This window comes from Aptenodytes forsteri, unplaced genomic scaffold, assembly GCF_000699145.1.
Source record: "Aptenodytes forsteri isolate BGI_AS27 unplaced genomic scaffold, ASM69914v1 Scaffold96, whole genome shotgun sequence".
In the NCBI taxonomy this organism is placed as follows: domain Eukaryota; kingdom Metazoa; phylum Chordata; class Aves; order Sphenisciformes; family Spheniscidae; genus Aptenodytes; species Aptenodytes forsteri.
Genome location: NW_008795029.1, coordinates 3097874 through 3121804, shown reverse-complemented (window position 1 = coordinate 3121804; position 23931 = coordinate 3097874). Strand labels below are relative to the sequence as shown.

General features: G+C 42.7%; 2 protein-coding genes across 2 annotated transcripts; both read right to left on the bottom strand.

Annotated features, from left to right (window-relative positions):
* Positions 1-1125: 1125 nt before the first annotated feature.
* Positions 1126-9807, bottom strand: LOC103896307 (coagulation factor X). Its single transcript, XM_009276146.2, is given in 6 exon segments — positions 1126-1758; positions 2792-2857; positions 3586-3761; positions 5559-5687; positions 8230-8301; positions 9741-9807. Coding segments are annotated over 6 exon segments (1143 nt in total).
* A 2618-nt stretch (positions 9808-12425) lies between these two features.
* Positions 12426-23500, bottom strand: LOC103896306 (coagulation factor X). The gene is made up of 8 exons (XM_009276145.2): positions 23482-23500; positions 22179-22339; positions 20668-20692; positions 17851-17964; positions 16632-16772; positions 15451-15701; positions 14511-14628; positions 12426-13716 (listed from the first exon to the last, which is right to left on the bottom strand). Exons 1-8 carry the CDS (start codon positions 23498-23500, stop codon positions 13169-13171), a joined length of 1377 nt encoding a protein of 458 aa, XP_009274420.1. The 3' UTR covers positions 12426-13168.
* Between the last annotated feature and the right edge of the window lie 431 nt (positions 23501-23931).

Here is a 23931-nt window from a genome sequence, read left to right as displayed (position 1 = left end):
GTGACTTCCACACTTGTAAACTGGGTGCAGTGAAGCCAGGGAATGAGAAAAATATTGCACAATTTATGCCACAATATCGTTTGTAACATCCGTCTTTTCCCTCTCTTCCAAAATATGCACTGACACACTTTTTAAAGTCCGTCACAGAGTACTTCATTTTTCTGTAGAGACTCAAACGTCTTAATATTCAGTAAACCATTTTTATGTACCACTGAGCTGGCTGAAAAACAAGGGGGTTTTTCCCTCTGGATTGAAATAAGGCAGACAGAGGATGTCAGGCTCAGCTGATTAGAAAGTCAGGCTTTTCTTAGTCTTGAAAGATTATTTATCCTTATAGATTTAAAGTCTCTTCAGTTGTGAAGAATTTAAAGAACGCTTTATATAAATGATGACATACAACAATATTTTAATTTGTAGGCTATGCAATACATTCACTTTATTATAGCCAAAATTATGACATGAATAGTGATGGTAAAGTAAGTATCTCAGAAAGAAAGCAAGAAAATATAAGAAGAACACTAGTGATTTTGGTGATGATAAGCAAGCTTTTCCAATTCAATGAGCTTCATCTAACAACTCATTTGTTTCAGTGACATGCCCAGTTATTTAGACTCATGTGGATACATGGGTGGTTTTCTCATTTTCTAGCTTTTTCTGTGTACACACATATAAATCTAGAAAATTAGGCAGCTTTTCCAGAGGCTTTTAAAATGCTGTCCTACTCTGATACTGTCTGTCTTTGATATTATCCTAGTCTGGTTTGTTTCTACAAAGCAGGTACTGCCACAGAAATGTTGAGTTAGTTCCAACTTTCGTTGCGATGGGAGGGGGCTTAGCAGCACAGCCAAAGCCTCCAATAGACAAATTTAGGTTATCACAGCAAGAGCAGAAGGAGTTCCTGAACCATCACATTTGAAGAAATTTCATAATTGTCCAAAACCAGCAAGCTCTGTGTGAAGTCCAAGCCCACCTTCTGAAAGCCAGGCATTAGCTCATAAAGGAATAGATGGTGTCTCTTAAGGGAAGCACAAACTATCAGAATTTAAGCAAGTTAAAAAGAGGAAAATATTACTTAGGGATCAGATCTGATGGCTAAGACAATTAGGTTGATTAAATGTCAAACTCTTAAGAGTTTTCTGTCAAAACACTCCTTTGCCAGGGTAGGAACTTTGACAAGTTGGTGTATACTCCGTATTTCCCTCGCCTTCCACACCCTTCTCCCCAGATGATACCAGTAACAAAATAAGTGCCATTGTATTTGGTTACATGGGGGCCTCCTCCATCTCCTTGGCAGACATCTTTTCCATCTTTATCACAACCAGCACAGAACACGTTTTCCTTGACCGGGCTACGAAGGGCGAGCTTGCAAGTGTCCCTGTCCACAAAAAGGTTTTGAAGCACTTTCATTCTTTTGACCCGCCGCGCACATTCAAATGTGTTTCCAAAGCCACTGACAATTCCAAATGTTTGGTTCATCAGAACATCATTGTTAGCAAAGTCTTCTTCTGGAAGGCATGCTGGGACAACATCCTCAGAAAATGTGATAGGTTCCTCTAATTTGAGAAGGGCTATGTCACTGTTGAAAGTTTCTGTACCAAATTCAGCATGTGCAATTATTTTTTCCACTCTGCGCGTGGCTCTACTTGGCTCTTCCTTTTCTTTGTCCACCATCCCAGTGTCAGATTATTAAAGCAGTTGTTCATAAGACAATACCAACAAGTCTACACTGCATCTCAATAAAAGAAGGGACCAAAGTTTCTTGCACTTTGTATAGGCATTGTACTGTACAAATAAAATAGACCAGGCCTGTATCCTGATGCTGTAGCATTTTATACCCATTTTGGAACGGTTTAGAGGGCTGTCAAAATGCCAAGCAAGTAGAAAATCAGAACTTTGCTATCAGAATAATGCTCTCAATGAAAGCTTTGATATAAAGTTTTGGGCTTCGTTACAATATTCCCAATGGCACTCTTATGATATACAACCAAAAGCCTCAACACAGAAGAGAAGGATCTTGCCCCTCTCATTTGTAGAGCGACATAGTCAAACAGACTTAAACAGCAAGTAGATATTAATTTTCTTTTAAAACTTTAATGTTCTGCATACAAAAATTTATGAATTTATATATATTTAGTCTTTCTCAATTTGTATGACGTCGCTTTGGGAATTAAATGGACAGACAATTGGAGTTTAGGCAAACACAGTTTTTGCTTTACTGTTGTAGGCCGAGTACAATTTTTATGACTCAGAACACCATTTTTCAGTGCCTAGAACTTCTGATAAACTACTTTTTCATAAATGACAGTAATAAATAATAGATTTGAGGTTTCAAGTATGGAAAAGTCTCAGACTAGCGTCTACATGCTGTTAAAGCAGCTATTGCTAACATCCAAATGAGGCGTCTGGAATTCTTCAAGGTTTGGCCAACACAGGAAATTGCATGAAGGTGTAATGTTAGACCAATTTAACGACATCAGCTCAACCTTACTTGCCCACATACCTTTCCAGTTTATACTTGGCTTCTCTCATATACAAGCTACGCTAGGCCAAGCCAAGCTTAAAGAAACTGTCCATTCAACAAAGTTGAACATGTATTTCACTGTTAGTCAAGGGACAACGTGAGGCAGTGAGAAATAACAAGAGGGTAAGAAAAACTCTGGCAGAGTTCAGTATCTTGCATATGGAGACTAGAACATGAAACAGTTTCTTATTTTTGTAGTAAAGGGCAAAATGAGAAGCACTTACTAACAAGAACCCGTAAGTCTGGTTAATGCAATAAGCTCCAGAAAGCAAAATACCCGTTCAGAATTGTCCCCCCACAAAACTATTCATTGTACTCATCTACTAGTAGAACAGCCTGCAAGGAGAGAAAAGAAAGATAAAGCACAAAAACATACGTACAGAGAAATGCTGAACAGCTAGCCGAGATTCAAGCAGTTTTCTTAAAGTATACATTTTCATACGTATTTTCTGTCAAAGGCATCCTTCATTCAGAGGTGGTGAGAGTTACACTGAGATGTAGCCACCACAGCGGGAAACTTGTCAAGACAGACCTTTTTCCTGGCTCACAGCGGAGTCTGTGCATTCAGTTATTTTACCAACAGTTTTTGGTTCTTATTTTTTTAAACAGAATTTAGTTAATATTGTAATAGCACTGTTCCTGCTGGGTTGGTTGTTTTTTTTTTCACTTTAGTCTTGGCCACATCAGGAACTCTGGCTATTCTTCTGATACCGCCACGCTGCAACCCGAGTAACGGGGTGGCTGGCAGGGAAGGGGCCCTGTGGCTCACCCAGCTCTACGTCCCTCATCTGCAACCCTACTTCTCTGCTGGCCTCCCCCTCTCAGCATTTGCTTGATGCTGAAATGGAGGCACAACGTCATTCATGGTAGGAGACCTGTGCAGAAACACAGTACTCAGGAGAGCATAACGACCACCCAAAATGTTGACACCAGGGAAGTGTCTCAAATCAAGCCAGGTCCCCTTGGCAAGTGGGGATGAGGGATGAGTATGATGAACAGTAAATGGCTGCCGGTCCTGGTGAGCAGGGTCAGGTGTTAAACATCTCAGGACAAGGGCACCTTACCTGCCATGGGGACGCGCTGGGTAAACTGCCAGCCTCCCCGGTGACCTCTGGGTGGCTGCTCGGGGCCTCGGTGGCTTCCTCATTTTCAGGATGAGCATCTGGACTTGCTGTGGTTCCTGTGACTTTCTCTCGACTGGCTTCATGATTTCTCTGAAGCTTACCACACAGGAACTTGACTGCGAAGGCAAAACCGAAATGCTAACACTTGATGTCTGGGTGGTACTGGGACTTTGAGGCACGTGTCGCATGCTGAGAGCAAGGCATTCCTGTCCATAACCCTGAGCAAACAGCTGTGAAGGCTCAGCTGCTGTTATCGGCCTTCACTTTAGCTCAGAGCTACCTTTCTTGCCGATTTAAGCGAATTTATAGGATGTGGAGAACCATGGTCTTCCGTCTCTGTGGGGGACGGTGCCTGTGCTGTCCCTGAAGCACCAAGCCAAGTCACATGCAAGGGATAGTAACCTGCAGCAGAGCAGAAGGAAAGACAGTTGCTGGTGAAAAGAATTTCTATCACCGAAGTGCCATTCAGCAGAGCTTGTCTGACAGAGCCCTCGGTATAAGGGACAGTTTCACGGTCAGAAAAGTAAATCTAGCTTCCAGTGCACCGCGTGTTGTTCTTCACCACAAGAAATTATTCAAACCTGCTGGAACATGGGTTTTGCAGCCAAAAGCAGCCTTTAGAGTTACAGATAGGTACCTATAGTGGAGGAAAATGGTTTGCAGGGAAACAGGTTGCCTTCAGGGAGTCAACTCTTCATGAAAATGAGAGAAAACTCACTTAACAGTTGAAGGAAAACTCCTTGACAGCAGCCTTTTGCAATTGAATTAGATATGCAGATGTCCTTATCAGGGGTGGCTCTGCTAGATTTTTCAAGACATCAACAAAAACTTTGCAACTGCAAAAGGACCAGAATGGTTGAAAAATAAAAATAATTTTCCACTTCTAAAACTTGCCCATTTTGAGCAAGTGGGCAAATGGGTTCAGCATTTTCAAAGTATTTAGAAGTTAAACATCTTCCGTTATTGGCATCATTATTTTTGTGTATCTGCTGTTATTAAATCTTTTGTAAATGGGAAACAGAGCAAAGTATTCTATGTTAGGAATTATAAGCTCATGACAGCAATTTGGTATTAAATTACAAAGGACATCATAACAAATATCATCAGACAGACAGAAGAATAGACTAAGATTAATAATTGTTAATGTTCACTTTGAATGCAGGCAAAACTGATGGATTTAAATTCAATGTCAATACTTATTCATATCTTTAGGTTACTATATGTTAACTGCAGAAAACCTGCTTTTAGAAGTAAATAGAAAGGCAGGTTGTATTCCTTTTAAATGGAACAGGTGATATTTGAGGGGAAGCAAGTGAGATATAACTGCAATCACATTATGTCATTACCGCTGAAATTATAATGAGCCCTTGTGAACTGTATATGGTAAAGGGAGAAGTTTCTTGGGTCCCTATTCCTTTGGATCTGTAGGTGTCCGGCACAAGCTGGAGGCCTTGAAAACAGACACCAGTTCACACCAATGATAAATCTAACCCGTTCCTTTCTAACAAAATCTCCTAAAGCATGAGAGACGTAGAGACCTGTTTCAGTCTGTGAGAGAAGAGAAATCAGAGCCCCATTGTAATCACCAGTTTCTCATATGGCTTCATACCTGCTGGGACACGGGTTTTGCAGTCCGCTGTGAGAACGCACCCACTTGCACAGAACACTCCGGTGCACTATTTTTGCCACTGCACATCACTCACAGTTGCACAATTTGATGTTTCTTAAATTATGACCTTTAGCTAAGATCTTATTAACTTTGTTGGCAACACCTCAAGCCAGCCATGTGAAAGGCGTGAACAGTTAACATTATTCTCTGTGCTACAACGGCACTGCAACACACCAGCACTTCCCAAACATGGTGAAGATGGGATGTGTGTCCCATAGAATGAACTTTAAGTGTGGCTTCGTACCTACAGGAATGCAGGTTTTGTTGTCATTGCCCAGGGCATAGCCAGCAGCACAGGAACATAGGACTTCATCTTCAGTTTTGCAGAACCGCTCACAGTTCCCGTTGTTGACCTTGCATGCATTTGGTGTGACTGCCCAGGAGACAAATGTATAGGCAGGTTACAAATTCATGGTGATTTCATAAAAGCACAAGCAGCTCATAAAACCTCGCTTGCAAACATTAGTCAAACACTCCACCATTTTGGGCAATTCTGTGCAATTCCTGCCAAAGGCCTTAGTAATAAGAACAGTCGTGACTATCATTATTAAAAAATGGTAAGCTGTCAACATTAGGTAGACCACTATTATTTTACATCTTATGCTGTGTTTCCCAGTTATAACTGGCAGGTCTTTGAGAGCAAAGGAAGCGACAATCTGTACTTGCCAGAACAGCCATCGTACTAAGGCAAAGATGAACATGGGTTTGGGTAAGAGGCTAAAATCAGCAACAACTTAAGTATCAGTAATAAATTAAGTATTGGACTCTTGGTAGACCCTTGCAATATTCCTTTTCCATCTGTATATGTCTCATACTACTCACCTTAGCTCAGTCCCTGGCATTGCAAGATCACAGGCAGAATGGGAGAGCTCTTCTCAGCACTAACAGTGTGAGAGCAAGGAGAGGTAAACCAGTCCTAACAGATGCTGTCTAACCTGTTTCTACAGATTCACAATGAGATTCTGCAGCTCACCCACGCAGCCTAATCCACTCCTTAACTAGCCTCATAATGTCTAAAAAGTGTTTCCTAATATCCTGAGTGTCCCTCAGTGTGGTGTGATCCCATTACTTCTTGACCTAGCTGTTTATCCTAGTGAAAATGGAGACTTCTTGCTTTTATTACATATTTTACAAATTTCCTTGGTTGTGTATAGTGGGACTGAGGGTGAAATTTTGTTTTTGTGTTTACTGATTTGCCTCCTATTTATGTTGGACCACTGTTCCAGTTTCACAAGATCGTCTTGAACTCTCATCTTGACTTATGGTAGTCCTTCCAGTCTGGAATCAGCTACAAATGCAGTGAGTAAACACTCTCTTCCGCCTTGCATGTCACTGTGGAAAACACCAAGTATCAGAGGTCCTCAGGCTCACCTGTGTGGAGCCTTGCACTCCATATAATCTTTCAAGTGACTAGCGCAGTTTCCCAACCAGATGTGCACCAAACTTACAGTAGTTTCATCCAGACCAGTGTTTCTGTTACAATAAAAGCATTATATAAAGTGATGTTAGAAGCCTCCCTTAATGGAGACACCTGACATACACTGCATCTTTTGCAGCCACCCAGCCTGTTATCCTGTCCTTGGAGGAGGTTGATGTTACGTGATTTGGTCCCAACTAGTGCAACTCGGCAGTTTCTTTCCTCCTTGTTGGACACAGGTAATCTGGCACCTTAAGGAATAAAGATTTTCTTCTCCATTAGGAACAGACTAACATTTTCCTTGGTCTCTTTTCCATTATCCATATACTTAGATCAGCTCTTGATTTTCACATCATGTTTATCTTATTGTATTTGCTCCTTAGCTTCTCTGGGTTTATGCCAGGATGTCTGCAATTCTTTTACACAGATCCAGATTTTTCTATACTTCCTTCTGGAGGTCAGGTCATGAAGGAGGTCATGTCTTTAATTAATCCTCCTGTCCTTTCTTGACCTTGGGATAGTTTGGACATGTGCCTTAAACACTTTGGGTTTTTGTGGTTTTTTTTAAGGAGCAGCCAAATCTTTCTCTCATTTAAAAATACATTACTTTTATTCTCTTGTTCTTTTTCTTTACTTCCTTCATGAGCTCTGTCATTTTACAGTTACTTTTATTAAAGTAATCGTCTATCTTTGTATTGTCAGCCACTTCTGGTCTGTTGGTTAAAATCAAATGTAGATTAGCGCACTCCAAATTGCTTTCTACATGTTTGTAAGAGAAAATTTTCCTTGAAGCATCCTGAAGACTCTCAGGGCATGCCTTGTCCCACTAAGTACCTTTCCCACCTCGTCTCTGGCATGCCAAAATCTCCCTCTTACTCCCAGCTCTTGTAATGTGGGTGACTCAGGTGTTTGTTCAGTTGTGTCCAACCAGTCCTCTGTAATCACTGAATGACTTTTACAGCAAAATTAAACAAGGCATGCATCGTGTCTGCAGTATGATTCACACACGTACTCTGTAGAGAAGCATCTCAGGCTCCAACCTCAAAGACAGGTGGGACGCTTCCTCAAGTGGAGATGTGATGTTTGTGTTGAGATTTAGACAAGCACAGTAGGTGACAGTGTGGGGTTCTGGTTCCCCTCTGCACTGTTAAACCTTGTGGGGTTCATTCTGTCACCCAATAGCTTCTGAATGGATAGTAAGGATTATTTAATTATCACATCTCTTAAGGATGTGAAGAATAGCACATTGTTTGTGCTGTCAGTTTGAAAGCCCTGCATACTGACGTATTAACCCCATATTTTACACTGACACAATAGTTTCCGTCCAAAATGTTGTTCCCCTAATGACTAAGCCCTGGATATTATTGCACTGCAGCAGACAAATGGGAGCAATGCAGGTGAGAAAGCAAAGCTACCAGGTTTCCACTCATGTCACCCTGGTCCACAAAGCACAAATAATGGCAAATAATTACCTGTGTGGTTTAGGCAAAGGCTGTACCTGCCTGCACCATCTGAAGGAAAAGGAGGACAATGGGAAGAAGCCACATTTTCCAGCGATGACCTGCCATTGCTACCCTCCAAGCTCACTGTGCATCTCCCACTGGTTTCTCTGCAGGACTTGGGGGAGCTGCTAAATGAGAAACAATACAGTGCAAAGGTCATTAACTCATGAGAAAACAAAACCTCTAAGAGCAAAGCCTGGGCTCAATGTCAGCATGGGGCAATGTTAAAACAGAAAAAAGTCACTGTGCTGCAGCAATGCCACCCTAATAGCTTGCAGGCGCCTCGTGTCGGCAAAGCCCCTCTCTCCTGCATGGGCAGCATGGAGCTAGGTTTGCCTCCGAGGCTGTGACACCTGTGTATTTCAGACTCCTCGGGAAGAGGGGAGTCCATAAACCAAGGCAGGTTCTGCCTCAGCAGAATAACATGTGGTCACGTGGTTAAACTTGGTTATGCTACCAAAACTCCAGATACCAGACTGCCACTTGGTGATTTCCTCTGCAGGACCATGGACTACTGCTATCTCCTTTCACCCTGTCTGCTGCAGGTGGCTCTACATCTTTGGGAAATATGGACAAAGCCTCCCTAAAAGAGCTTTACTAGCCAGGCAGCAAGGAGCTAGAGTAAGTGATCTGGCTGTTGCCCATGCCCCAAGGAAGACAGAACAACCAGAGCTAGAGGTTTGTGCTTCCCACAAGCTGGGCAGAAGCAGGAAGGCGTCTCAGAAGTCAGGAGTGGCTCAGGGCACCAAATTTGCAGAGCTCAGTAAGCATATTGCAGAGATCTTGCCTCCCAGCTCTGGTAGTGCCTTAGGAAGCAAGTAAAGCTAATCAGAACGTGAAAAAACAAGAAGGAAAATTCAGGCTTTTTTCTGGGCTAGGCCTGTAAGGTATTGTACAAGGTTTTGGTCTCTGTTATTCCAAATCACTGTAGTTTGAAATGCTTTAGGTAGGGTGAAATTGATTGTCATGCTGGTAGGTGAAGCCTTTGAATCCAGTGGAGCTGGTAAGCAGGTACCCTGTACAGATGCAGCAGGCTGGATGGGGCCTCTGGGACACACAGAATCCATCTCTGTCACAAGCACCAGGCCAGACCATACTTTCACAAATTCATCAATTTCCACCTTGTTCTGGATGGATTTTTTTTTTCTGGCTCACACCACTCCATAGGGACAGCTGTTGACAGGGCCTTGTGATCTGGGGCCCTGCCCATAGAAGACAACCCTGTCAGGTGAGTCACCTATGTCAGGGAGCAGTAAAGAGGAAGGAAAACCTTGCCTGTTATTACTGTGCTGGCGCAGGTGACAAATGCATGACCGTAACAATGACCCTTTGCTTGTGTTGCTCACCTGGAAGCACAGAAAACAGGGGCTGGCAAGACCTCCAGGATCACCCAGCCCAGCTCACTGAGCCAACAAGGGATCAAGTTTACCTCTATCATTCTTGGCATGTTGGCCAAGGCTCCAGCGAAGGATCCTTCTGGTAAATTGCTTCTAGTTAGACACCGCACCTGCAAAAGTGTGTTTTCCTGCCGAGCTGTAGGATACCATAACGAAGGCCAGCTTGTCCACCTTCATTCCCTAGGGCAGCCCCCATCATGCTACACGCCTGACAGCTAGTTACCTCTCCTGCTCTCAAAGACTACCAACATTGGAGACTTCACTGCCCTCCAGACAAAAATCTATTAGAGGGCTTTGCTAGTCACAGAGTTAGAAGATTTTCCCTGAGATCTCCCTGAACCTTTCTCACTGCAACTGAGATGTGCTATGTCTTTTTATCTTCACCACCAACATGAAGAACAGATTAGTCCCTACATCTCTGCAGCAGCCTTTTGCACACACAAAGGCTATAGCTATGTTTCTCCTCAGGCCTTCCCTATTTTAGTCTAAAGAAGCCTAATTTTTTTTCAAAGCCCAATGCCTCATGCACAAGAGTTTCTTGCCCAGATATATCATCTTGGACTAGGCCTGAGCAATGTCCTACATTTTTATTCTTCGTATTAGTCCTTTCCGAAGACTCAAAGAGATTGCACTCTTTACTGACCATTCTTCCTTTCTTCCCTTTCTTCTCAGGACTGGCTTTTCCTTGAAGGCTGAGGAAGCCTGAGCACTAGAGGGTAGGTTAGAGCTTTTCCTTCCACCATCCTTGGTAAATGTCAGCTCTTGCCTAAACCAGCAGTGTTTGCTTGCCGTGAGGGGTTCTGGCATTTTAAAACCCACGCAGTTACACAGCAGCTGTGCACTCTACCTTTTGCCTGGATTTTACAATCTGTTCAAATTTCACTATGTGAAATTACCCCAAAACAATGTCTACATAAAAAGGTGTGCTTTAATTCTTTCTTTTCTTCCAGGCCCTAGAGTTGGTAATGGGCTTTGGTACGAGGCCAAGATGCAAGCAGATGTTTCACTCATTTCCTCTCAGCATGGCAGAGACACTGTTACAGAACAAGGAATGAATATAAAGCCCTTGAGCCTTGGGCACTATAGGTGCCATGGCACAGGATGAAAGGCTCTCTAGGAAACAGTTTCATTTGTAAAAGACAAGTAAACTCCAATTGCGAACCCCAAGGACAAAGTCTCTCATACTCCATGGAATAATGACGCTTCTCTTCTAAGCACAGTCATGTTGCACACAAACATGGACTTTCATCACTCTCTTGCATGCTCATCTGTTAAACCAGCTCTGTGCCTGCTCTCAAGGTGCTACTTGGCTTAACAAGGACATATATACACACCAGCTAGTAAAACCCAGCTACTGCCACCGTTGCCAGAGGGAGGTCCTCCCCTCAGCCACCTCAACACCCTATATAGTCCACTCTGAGTTTCACTTCAGTCCTCAGGCTTCACTGAAGTAGAAGAATGCCTTTAGCACAAGTACATTAATAGGTTTTGGGTAGCACCTAGGCCTGAGGTTGTCCCTTTGAAGAGGGATGTTTCACCCTGATGGAACACAGGGCAGGCTACCAGCGGGACAAGGGATTCGAACAGGAATCCAGTGGACAGAACAAGTCAGGGAACAAACATTGCTGAACAAACATTGAGGTAAGCCTGCTGGGGGTTTATACAGGTGGATACCATCAAGCTGGGGTAACTGACCTGCAGTCCTTCCTGCCCACATTTACAGCTGACTGCAGCAATACCTTGCTCCTGTGCAGAGTTGTATGTCTAGTTTTTCATCCCGGTTTGCTCACATCACCTGCTATACAAAACTAGCCAGTACCAGCTCAAACCCTAAGAGATAAGTAGCAGGTGTCTGGCGAAGTTCAGTGTACCTCAGACAACAGGGGAGCATAACAGATTGGCGGAGCCTTGGAAAGGCCATCAGGAGCACATGATGTACAGTAACAGGCTGAGGGGTCTGGGTTTGTTCCGCTAGGGAGAGCTGGGGGATTTAACTGCAGTCTTCCACTGCCTAAATGGGGATTACAGTGAAGACAGGGCCAACAATTTCCCAGAGATGCCCATGGAAAGAAGATGAGGCAGCAGTCAGAGGTTTCAACAAGGAAAATTCCAATTGGACATGAGAAATTTTGGCCATGAGAGTGCTAAAGCACAGGAACAGGTTGCCCAGAGGCTAACAAAATCTCTGCTTCTGAAGATTTTCAAAACTTGACTGCACCAAACCCTGCACAACCTGCTCTTTGATGTTAGCCCTGCTTTAAGCATGGGGTTGGACAAGATCACTTTCATCTGTCCCTTCCATTGTAAATTCTGCCATGATTTCTGTAACTAGGACTGAAGCTGAGAAGGTTTAAAGAAGAATATAGGGAGGAACACTATTCCACACACAAAAAAACATCAGAGTGCGGAGCTTCTGCCTGGAAACCTTACAGGACAGATCAGATCATAGCACCTGAACAGCCTATGTGTGGGAAATCACTGGTTGAGTTTGCCTACTTCTAAGAAAATTAGTATCTTGGCATCTAACTTGCCATTTATGAACCTCTAGGCCAGTGAAAGTCTTGTAATTACCCCCTCCATTCTCTACCTCCTCATCAGCCTTGACATAAGGTAGGTGAAATGTGTCACACATTTGTTTAGGGACATTCACTCTTTTTTTCACTCTCAGATGAGATTTTGTCTTCATGTATTTGTAAGCTGACTGGAAGGAATAAATAAAAAAAACAAAAAAGAAAGAATGTTTTATTTCAAATGCTGGTGTACATCAATATTGCACCTTACAGAAACACCTAGAACAAGTACACATGCAAGGACCTTTCCAATCCTCAGCCATACACAATCCAGAATACAATACAGAAAACAGTGAACGTGCACATTTTTTTTTTCTGATGAGCAGAACAGAAGTATTCAAATTAAACTAAAGTGAAGTACAACCCATATAAAGCAAAACCCCATTTTAATTAGCTGCTGTGACCTAAGCAGGCAATTTTGTGGAACATGTGGTTATTTAGCATCACATGTTGAATACTTACTTGTGTCTCAGCTTTTACCAAGCAAGCTTCCCTGCTCCCTTAATCTTCTAAATACATCTCCAGGTACATGTTAAACAGCTCTAGTAGTAACAAACTCCCTACTGAGCCAGCTGGCTCCAATATGAGGATTAACTGAAGTCTTGTCCTTCCCACTTTCATCATGATTAGTGGAGGCTCGTATTATGTCCAGGAGCCTCTGGTGGAGGCACTTGGGCAAACAGACAGGAACTGAAATGGCAATATAAAAATAATGAAACAGCAAACAAAAGACCTCACTGAGCAGCCATTTTGTTTGGGGAAAGCCCCTCATTGTACAAATTCAAAATAACACCAGCAGTCCGCATATACATGCTTAAACCCAGGAATAAAACAAAAAAGAAGCAGCACCATAACTTTAAGCAATCAGCTCTCAAAACAAGCTTAGCAGATGGGGCTAAAAAAAGAAAAAAGTTTCCATTACAGAAACTGCACCTTGTTAGCTAACAGAAGGATCAAGAGCCACACCACTACAAATTTTGTCTCATGACCACTCTTACCCATCGTAAGAACCTGGACAGTTTGGTGTAGACACCATATTTGCCTTTCTTTGCACATCCTTCTCCCCAGCTCACAATTCCAGTAACAAAATATGTATCCTTATATCTGGTTACATGGGGGCCTCCACTGTCTCCTTGACAAGCATCTTTTTGCTCTGTTTCATAACCGGCACAGAACATGTTTTCTGTTATCGCAAAGTTAGTGGATTGCTTGCAGGTGTTCCTATCAACATAGGGGACTTCAAGCACTTTCAGTTTTTTGGATAGTCGTCCACCTTGGAATTCACGCCCGAAGCCACTAACCATCCCAGATCTTTGGTTCATCAGAATTTCATTAGCAAAGTCTGCTTCGGGGAGGCATGCTGCGATAATGTACTCGGAAAACGTTACAGGTTCCTTCAGCTTTATTAAGGCTATGTCATTATCGTAAGTCTCGGCAATGTATTTAGAGTGAACAAGTATTTTGTCCACGGTATGCATCGTTTCAGATTGTTCTTTCTTTTCTCTGTCCACTTCACCTGTACAAGATTATTAAAGGGGTCATTAATATGGAGATAGTATAAGAAATTAAGAACAACCTTGATAAAGGAGGAGAGTAGTATACCTGTTCCTAACACTTTGCCTAAGCCTTTATACCATACAAGTAAACTGTAAAAACGTATTGCAGCACCTGGATCAGTTTCAGTTCCAAGCTTTTGTCTATGGAGATTTTTGTACCAGTTTACATAAAAGCATAAACTGATTCAGCTAAACTAATGCAACTTTGGGTGGAAGCTCTTACAGGAGCTTGAGTCTGGCTTATATCAGGGAAGAGAAACTGGTCTGGGTCAGGGCTAAAACAGTGCAAATATGAAGTTGAGTTGATCTAGTATCATGCCTCAGAAGTGAAGCAGTCATAATTTGAGTTTGTTTCTTCTTCCTGTAGTCAATGTGTCATAGCTTTCCTGAGTGTTCCTGCAGAAACAAATCTGTATGCCTCAGATGTGCCAGGAATGATAAGCTTTCTGAAGAAGCACTACTCTAATGAACACAATGCTAGCCAACACTTCTAGAACATTTGTTCTTAATCACTTCCAACTAGCTGGCAAAGAAGGGATGCACCATTATCACCTCCCACATCAGCTGCCCCTGTTATTACAAAGCAGGATTCCCACAATAACAAGAAATTATGAAAAGCAAAACAACAACAAAAAAGTAACAAACCATAACAAATAAAGTAATATGAGTACATCTCACACGAGATTTAGAGCACAGAGGATTAGTCTGCAACACATGCTCAAACATCACAGGAGTAAAATAAATAACCACTTACCAACAACAACTTTGATTTCTTTAGATTGGTTCATGCAATGAGCTGCAGTAAGTATAAAATTTTCATTCAAAATAGTTCCACCACAAAACTCTTCCCCTGCCTCGTTCAACAAAACAGCCTGGGAAAGAAAGGTGGTTGGTGCATTATTAAGAGGAGGAGTTTAACGTCAATGAGCTATAAACAGGTAATTGATTTCTCTGCACACTGCATATATGCTTATTACTGCAACATGGACTACCCTGCAGGTCTCTCCTAATACTGCATTCCCACACGCATATGCTGAAGATTGGCATGTACTGCTACAGAGTCTCAATTGTCTTTACGTGAAGTAGATGTTTGGCTTCCATGTTACCTCACTCGCAGTGCTTAGTAACGTCTTTTAGGAACAAGACACTGACCAACTGAGCAGGAAGAATGCAGCCCCCAAATCACCCCATCCCTTGGACTTACCACTCCAAAGAATTCCTGTCCAAGTTCTGTTCCCGTTTGACCCCCCCTTAGCATCCCGAATACAGGAACTCATTTTGGCTGGTCCAAACTCAAGAGGAAAACTTAGATATGAAAGCGTATTTGTGAAGCAAACGCATGCTTTATCTGACATGCTCTCAGGCTCGCTACCTAAACGGACTGCTATCAGGCAGACTGGAATATAACCTGCAAAAATGACACTGGTAGGCCAGCATGACTCAAAAGCCCTCTCTGGTGACAGGTTAAGCAGCACCATCTAAAATTGCACAAAGCCTTTCATTTTGAAATTTAAGGCTGCAGTTTGCAGAACAGCACATCTAAGTGCCTAGGTTCACGCAATTCAGCCACCTCCAGCTACAAACGGCGTATTACATGGGTAACATTCAGAAGGCAACCGGGTTAAATGAACAATTGCACACTTCCCCTCAGAAACACGTTCTGCTTGCATGCAGAGCACAAACACCAGATTTACCTGCCATGGACATTCACCAAGACGACACTCATCACCACCTACTATCCTGGTATCGACATAGGGAGTCTTGCTACTTGTTTCATTGCCGGGATGGAGGGTTGGGGTTTCTGTGGTAGTAACAACGTCCTCCTCCAAACTTGTTCCATTTGTGGGAGGGCCATCTCGATCACTAGTTACATTGCTGTTATCAGTGGGTAAAATAACCGACCTTTTTTTCCTTTTCACAAAAACTTTTCCACAAGGATACTTTACTGTAAAGACAAGAATGTTAAAATTAGAGAAGGACAGAAACACCAGCACAAGAGGAAACTCCTTGACAACACCATCTCACAATAAATCAGTTAATGCAGCTGTCCTGTTTTCACAACACTAGCAAAACCTTGGCAGATGCAAAAAAGGAGGAAGACCAGATGGTTTGAAAAATGAAAGCCATTTTGTAGTCCTAAAATTTGTCCATAGGTTCAGTCTCCGGACAGTGTTTTCAAAGTATTTAAAATTTAAAACATCATCTTCAATTGTTTACTTTGCTATATTCATGTACATGAATAAACCATCTTAATTAGGAAACCAAGTGAAATGTTTTATTTTAGGAATAATAAGGCTCATGACAGGAATTTATTGTTAGTTATAAAGGATATAAAAAACGACATCATGAGTATACGGTTGCCTTATCCCTCCCCCCAGGTTTGTTGAAATACAACAAAAATGTACAAATGTAAATAGCATTAATTGTAATTATTTGATGTCATCAGTTAGTATTTGATTAGGTTAACTGAAATCTAAAGTAGAAAAGTTTTGTCGAGTTGCTATTTTATACGGAGTGTAAGTGTTTAAGTAAATGAGATATAACTGCAATCGCTTTTCTCCTGTCAACAGCGGAGTCTACTCGGGTAATTCTGTGAGAGGCACCTTGCAAAGGGTTCCAAATCAGCTAGATTTTGGTAAGTCCATCACATCACTTCACATGGAAGGGTGAGAGGCACCTTGCAAAGGGTTCCAAATCAGCTAGATTTTGGTAAGTCCATCACATCACTTCACACATGGAAGGCTTTGGAAATACAAATCAGTTGGCCTCAGTGGTAAATCTATGTCACGTAGAATACTGATGGTTCAAAAGACATTCTTTAACTGTGAAACAGGTCTCACCACCATTGCTATTAGTTTATTACATGGCTTCATACCTGCTGAAACACAGCGTTTGCCATCCTCTGCTAGGACATACCCTTTTGCACAGGAACACAAAACATCCTTCTGTGTACTTTTTTTGATGCTGCAAAACTGCTCACAGTCACCATTGTTTATTTTGCAGTACTTTGGTATGACTATAAAAGAGATAAGTTTGGAGAAAAACTGTAAATAAGCACTGACGTCACAGAAGATCTCAAAGTTCACCAAATTAAACCACACTCTTTAAACAGGATCTGTATCTCCACCTGTAAAACACCTGAAGCACATCTTAGTAACAACACGAGTGGCTAACATTAGCTTATGCCTTACAAAGCAGTCACATCCACCACATGAAACGTGCTTGCCAAGTCCAGGTGAGCCCAGTGGCCATGTCATGGTGAGCTTAAAAAAGAAGAGACAAAGTGACAGTGGAAAAATGGATAAAATACTATCAGAGAAGTCCAGATATTGGTAAATCCTCACATGATTCCTCCCTCCTGCCTTAAAAAACTCAACTCCTCATCACTCCTCTCAGTCCCGTGTCGGAACTTCAGTTCCACACCCTCTTACTCTGGGCTCACCACTCTTACTTCTGGGCTACCAATACATGCTCCAATGACATCGTTAGGGTCGTAGCTGTATGCCACAGAAGTGAGACTCAGGAAGGATTTATATGCAAAAAATGATTCCTTGCAAGGCTGAAAAAGTGTGCATTGCCTACTGAAATCTGCTTTCTTTGGTTCTTCGCTGCTGTGAGCTGAGCAGGGAGGCTGTACTTCTGTACTTGGAGTAAAGGCTCTTTGATATCAGTTATAAGAATCCTGTGCTGCTTAGTTTTATCATCATGTTTTAGGGATTCAAGCTTACGTAAAGAGGCACTATCATAATTAGGAGGGCTTTCTTTAGAGTAAGTGTAACTTCGGAGCATTCATGGTTGGACAGGGCTCTGAGCAACCTGATCTAGTTGAACGTTGCAGGGGGGTTGGACCAGATGATCTTTGAGGGTCCCTTCCAACCCAAACAATTCTATGGTTCTGTGATTCTAACACTACCCAGCTGTAGAGGCACCAGGGCTTTGTGTTTCTGGCACTGTCCTCCAACTCATTGTTGACTGACATCCTATTCTATGCATTTTTCCAAGAGGCAAATAATGCTTGTTAAGAAAGAGTTAACTCTCTATGTTTCAGCTCCCTGGGAAATTCACTGCCACAGTTCTCTAAAGCAGAAACCTACCAAATTCACAGTTCTTGCCTTGATAACCATCCAAGCACGAGCAAGTGTAGGAACCAATTCCATCTTCACAATGTCCACCATAGTGACAAGGATTTGAGCTGCACTGGTTCCCATCTACAAAAACAAACCAAAAACCAAAGGATTGTAAAAGCGCAAACATTTTCAGTGAACTCTGAAGGGGTGTTAGTTTAATAAGCAATCTTTTATCTTCCCTTTTAAAACGTACGTCCTGTGAGTTGCCACATTCCAGATGGAACAAGGAGTATAAAAATTCCGTATCAGCAATTATTCTCATATATATCCTCAGTTTTGCAACCTGTTTTTGTTGGCTACTGTATGACAGCGCAAACGCAAGCCTTTTTTTGTAGGAAGATGAAGTAATGCTTCATGGTCAGTGTATATACATCATTTACAGTGAAGGCTGTAAAAGCAGACAGGACATTTTCATGTTGCGACTGCTGTCTGAAGATACTAACCTTTTGGCCTCTTGCATTTCCCTACAATTTCTGCATAATAATGACAACTCAACTTTTATTTCCTTAAAGGTCATCTCATCCCTTGTGCATGTCTTTTGCCTGCAGTGCTGTGCATTTAAAGAAACAGACACCAGCATATTTATCAGAAGACTAAAAAAACAAACAAAAAATGCTTTAAAAGCCCTGCTAAATCCGTGTGCGTGGGCCAAATTCCTGTTTTGAGCTGCTTACAGTACCAAAATTGTCCCATTGTATCCACTGAGGTATGAGCTTGAGCTTCAGAAAATTAGCTCTTACCTCATGCTCCCCACATCTACGCTGGGATCTCCCACATTTGAAAGGTAGTTCTGCAGCCTTTCTTCCTTTCTGTGACCTGGGCACAACTGGCTGACCTGACTCCAGGGCCGCAGCCACGTGTATCTCACAAACTTAGCCACACGTAGGACAGCGAGGCTGCACTGCGTTTGGAGACGTGTTCCACGTAGCAGCCCTTTCTCCCACCCCCACAAAGGTATCTCACTCCTGCACTGATGCTCGCTGCCACGGCCTCTCCCATCTAGCGACCTGCTGTAACAAATGCATTCCCCCATCACGTGACCCTGCTGGGCTCTTCTGCACTGTTTTGTAAGAAGAGCAGGGTATCTGGAGAAGTGGCACTTGCTTAATAATAATTCGTTGCTTTAGGTACACGCTATTCAAATTTCTGTGTTTTACCATCTGTTCTGCCCATTTGGAGCAGCTGGAAGAACGGCAATGCCCACAGAGGAGACAAGATGCAAGAAGCTGCTTATCCTAAGGATCCAGCTTGCCACCTGCATGGCGGCTCTGGCCTGTGACCTCATCTGCTGCAGCTTTGTCTGTCACAGCGAACATCTGCTGGGCTTTGTGTACTGCCCCCACACCTCAAAATCCCTTCTGTACCTGCACTGGCCAAAACCAACAGCACTCCAAACGCTGCGTCTGTGTGGTCCACCACAGAGGCATTGAAGACTGATGTCCATCCTCAACAGAGGGAAGGCGAGACCACCATTTACCAAAAGAAAGACAGACTCGAGGCCTGCAGCACAGCTCCCGGTTTCTGCCTCCTCTGCAGTGCCAGAGCACTCCATTCTGTAGTGGTCTTAGCTAAGCAGCATCCTAATGTTAGAAACCATACTTGTTTAGTTTTTCCCTACACTGTACTTGCTGCTGTGGTAATGAGTTTTATATCAATATTGCACAAAAGCATTGCAGAATCCCCTACTAAAAAAGGAAGCAAGAATGAGTTGTTCTAGTAACTTGGCTGAGGGTAGTTGTGGTTTTCAATACTTCTGAGCACCAATAAAGCATTCGTGGACCGTGGTTTAAAATGTATGAAATTGGCATTTCTGCTACGAGCAGTGGCACTGATGTTCCGCTGTTTGTATTCTCATGAGAAAATGGTTTGAAATTTTCCACTCCTGTTCGCTACAACACTGACGCAGGCTTTGCTTGAAATTTCAGCCTGTAGGTTGCAGAGTTCATCCCCCACTTAGAGGATTGTGAAAGTCTGCATCTTCTTTGTGGCAACTGTCTTCAGTTTTCTGCAGACTCCAAAAGACAAAGCTGAGCTGTCTTTGGTTAACATTTTTGAGGTACTCCTCCTAACACGCAAGCTGGACACATACTTTCAGGAGAACACGTTACCAGACACTAATACATTAAAAATCTGTCCCTGCATAGTTATTGCGAACACTAGAACCCTAATAAATACAACTCAGACCTTTAGAAAAAAACAGAAAAGACTGATGGGGAGCATCTGCTAATCTACTGGCATGTTTTCCTGGAATGCCAAACAGTTCTGCAGAAAACACATCCCACAAAATGCTCTATAATACAGGAATCAGCAACACTCTGGCATGGAAGGCGACATGAAACTGGCAAGCAACTGTGCGATACAGTTTAATAACTTTGTGTTGGCTACGGCATTTAAGTGCCACCCTCATCTATGACCCTTTGCATCTTGAATGCCCCCATCCAGGGCTGCCCCTCTGGAGGACAAATGACCGGCAGAGTCACACGCCCAGTTTCTGCTTCTCACTGTCCTTTGTGTGCAAAGGGCCACTGTTCTTTTTTTGAGAGGAAAAAGATCATCCCAGCAGTTGGAGGCAGCTGAACCTTGCCTTCGAAAGAAGCGACTGGCTTCAAGCAACAGCAAGGCAGTAAATCAGATTCCTTCTTCAAAGGAAACACAAAGTGAGGGTGTCCCACAGTGCAAAGAGAGGAAGCAAGGGAGCAGGAAGTGGTTACTTAAGAGGTGCATCCTTTTTAACCTTGCAACGAGGAAGCTTAGTTCTCTAAACAAACAGAGAGTGTTTCTTACCTACATAGATGTTCCAGAATTCCTCCTGCAGGTTGGTGTGGGAAAAAGGGAATAAAAGGAGACAAAAAGAGTTAGATGAGAACTACTGAATTCGTCAGAAGAATATTAGAGCTTTCATTACAGTGGATAACTGCAGCTAACATTTGTTAAAACAAATATTTAAGTTACAGGCACATACAGTTCCTTGCAGCCTGCTATTACCATTTAATAAATTAAAACCATATGATCCATCTATAGTGCCCAGCTCTACAGAAACAAGTCTCCTGCATTTTTCAGAAATATCTAGAACTCCTTAGAGATTTCCTAATGTGACTCACTCAGCATAAGGCACTTGATTTCTTGCATAACTGTATCTTTCCATCAGTTTTGACTGAATTTACTTACATTCCTGTAATGCCAAATTCTCAGTGTCCATCCCTCCCTGTGCCCCCACCAATCAGGACCTCAGAAATCCTGAGATTTAAAACTATTTTGTCCGATTTGTGTTCTTCTTTCCCTCTGCACTGAGGACTCCAGGTATGCTGTCTGTCCAAGACAGTCCTTTTCAATGACATCTGGTCACCAGGCAGAACAGGCTGTGCTGGTTCTGCTATAGATCAGCCAACCTTTATGCTCTTAAGCACCCTGACACCCATGACTCCTCACCCAGGTTACCTCAGGGCCAGTCCAAGAACATTCTGGCCATCAAGTAATGCTAAAGTGAAATGAATCTGGCCCTAACTCCAGTTTCAGGGCTGTTCTTAACAGCCACATAGCTACAGCCAATGTTCCCAATTCCCCTCCACCACCAAGTCACTTCAACTTTTCAAACATCACCTTTTTTACTGACCCCAGTCCCCATAGTTGCCCCATCTCTTTAACTGTCCCTTGAGCTTGGGAACAGATCGCATTTCTGTCTAAAGTTAAGCAGCCATCAGGGTAGGGAAGGTGACACAAGAGTCACACATACAAACTTCATTCCATGTGAGCAATTTAACATTAAGGCATGTAAGAACTGTCCACGGTATACATTCTGTCAATTCAGATACTGAAAAAAGAGAGCCACAAAATGATAAGCACTGCAAAGCTGCTTGAGATAAATTTGACAAAATTCTCCCATGAAGTTCCATGTCAGCATTTGCCTTCTCAAACTTCCCGTGGACTCTCCACCTAAGAACTCTTGAACACAGTCATGGCACTCGGCTATGCCACCCAGGTAGGGTGAACATATTTCTAACACGGGTAGTATCAAATCATTTAAAGGTCAAATACCTCACAATAGCAATCAAACAGATCAGAACAGGTAGAAGAATGGAGGCTTTAACATGGGCTGGCCCTGCAAGAGCTAAATTAAGACTGTCATTGTATGTTTATGCCTTAGCAACTCCAACCACAGTCAAAACCACTATTTATTCTTTGTGTTAAATGATCAGAGGCAACTTGTAATTTCTGATGCCCAGCTCAAAAGACCTTAATACTATTTTGTAGACATGAAATATACAGATCTATGTTTCATATTAGTTGATCCTTACCGTTTTCTCCTGGTCTTCAAAGGCTTCTCTTGCTTCTTCTTTTGAGCAGCGCTCCTCATTGCATTCTCTTTCAATATTCCCTTTCTTCAATTCCTCAAAAAAAGAGTTAGCACGTTTTGATCTTTCCAAGAACCTGTCGGCATTTTCTTTCTTGATGAATACTAGACAACAGAGAAAACGATACAGGTGGCAGGTAACATTTGGTGGTGGTAAAGAGTCATTAGAAATAAGTGAAGCGGAAACAAAACCAAAACTGACCCTCTTGCCACTCTACCCGTAAGCAACATCACCTGTGAGGTCAGTCCTCACACAGACTGATACATCGCAGAATGTCTCAGAGCAGCCTCTCTCTGAGAATCAGTGACTCCAGGACAAACCGTAGGCGCCCAAAATTCTCTCCTACTGTTTTTAGTCTTGAAAATAAGAACACACAGGTTGCCACTGAGGGCTTATATTTCTGTTGTTCCTGTTGAAGACTCCAGTCTTAATCAGAATGACTTTCCCTGAAGGTCATGGAGACTGCATTCCTTGATTTGGTTTTAAAGCTGACAACCAGGCAACACCACCACCTACTCCAGGGGCTTGTGGTACACAAACTAAATGCCACACGAACTCAAGATGCAGTAACGTATCTAATGACAGATGGGAAAAGCTGTTTCATGGTCCAGCCCATGTACGAGTTCTACTGCCCTTCACCACCCCAAATCCCACTGCACTGCCCTGGGCGTCTTCCTTCCCTTTTAACAACGCTTCCCAATTGCCTGTAGTAATGTTCCTGCCTTACTGATATGTGTGCAGGTAGAGCTAAGGTAGCTGTGTTCTAAGGTTTAACAAAGAGCAGAAGTAAATAAACATCAGCTTTAGCAGGAAAGTACAGCCTGAGGTCAGTTTGCTGGGTTGTTTTATTTGTTAAAAGCTTGGTGTCACAGAAGCGTGAGGCCTGCTGCCTTCAAGTTCAAGATGCAGGTAGCTGTTGCTTTAAACTGAAGGATCAGAGGCATTAAACTCAGCTCCGCCACTTGGCTACATGAACAATAGCGTTGCTCTCCAGTGACTTGTGCACACATTACCAGATAGGAAAAACAGAAACAACACTGGAGTAAATAAATTGCCAATTACCCTGTAAAAAGCATACACTCTAGGAAAATTTGCAGAGTCTGGAAGATGGCATTAATTAAGTTCTGAACACCTGGAATTTAAAGAGAAAAAATACTTTCCAATCACAGACTGGCGTGTGGAAGACAGTGCTGCAGATGGGACTTCAAGGCCAATGGCTCACGCTCAGTGGGCAGCTTGCACGTACCTTCTGGAGCATTCTTCATGCAGCTCAATTAAGGAATAAGTAAACTAGCTGATAGTAATCATATACCCTAACATCCTCTAAGCAAACACAGTGGGGACTCACTCCGCTTTCACTGAAATTGGTGTATCAGCAACAAGGAGCCAAATTCTGCCAGTGCTATTTATATTAATTGACCCCATAGAGCACACAAGTACTTCGGAGCCCTGCTTATTCTGAAAGGCTCCTTGCAAGGAAGGCTTACAGAAAGTGCTTGTAACTTCTAGCTCAGCAACTGTTAGTTCATTCACCCACTATCTTATTTGCCGTTAAATCCCTCTCCGCAGTGACAGGAAAGTAACAGGACGCATCCGGTGGGGTTATCGCCTCTATATTCCTTTGCCTCCACGTCACCTACGTAAGAGGATGTTATTGTAAACTTGAACTAGCCGATTAGCTTCTGAGGCTGGTCGT

What these genes read in the sequence shown, in the direction of transcription:
- LOC103896306 (XM_009276145.2), bottom strand. An exon ending in ATTCTGGAACATCTATGTAG is followed by an intron (nt 17,965 to 20,667) that starts GTAAGAAACACT and finishes TTGTTTTTGTAG; the next exon opens with ATGGGAACCAGTGCAGCTCA. An exon ending in CAAACGCTGTGTTTCAGCAG is followed by an intron (nt 15,702 to 16,631) that starts GTATGAAGCCAT and finishes TTGTCTTTACAG; the next exon opens with TAAAGTATCCTTGTGGAAAA.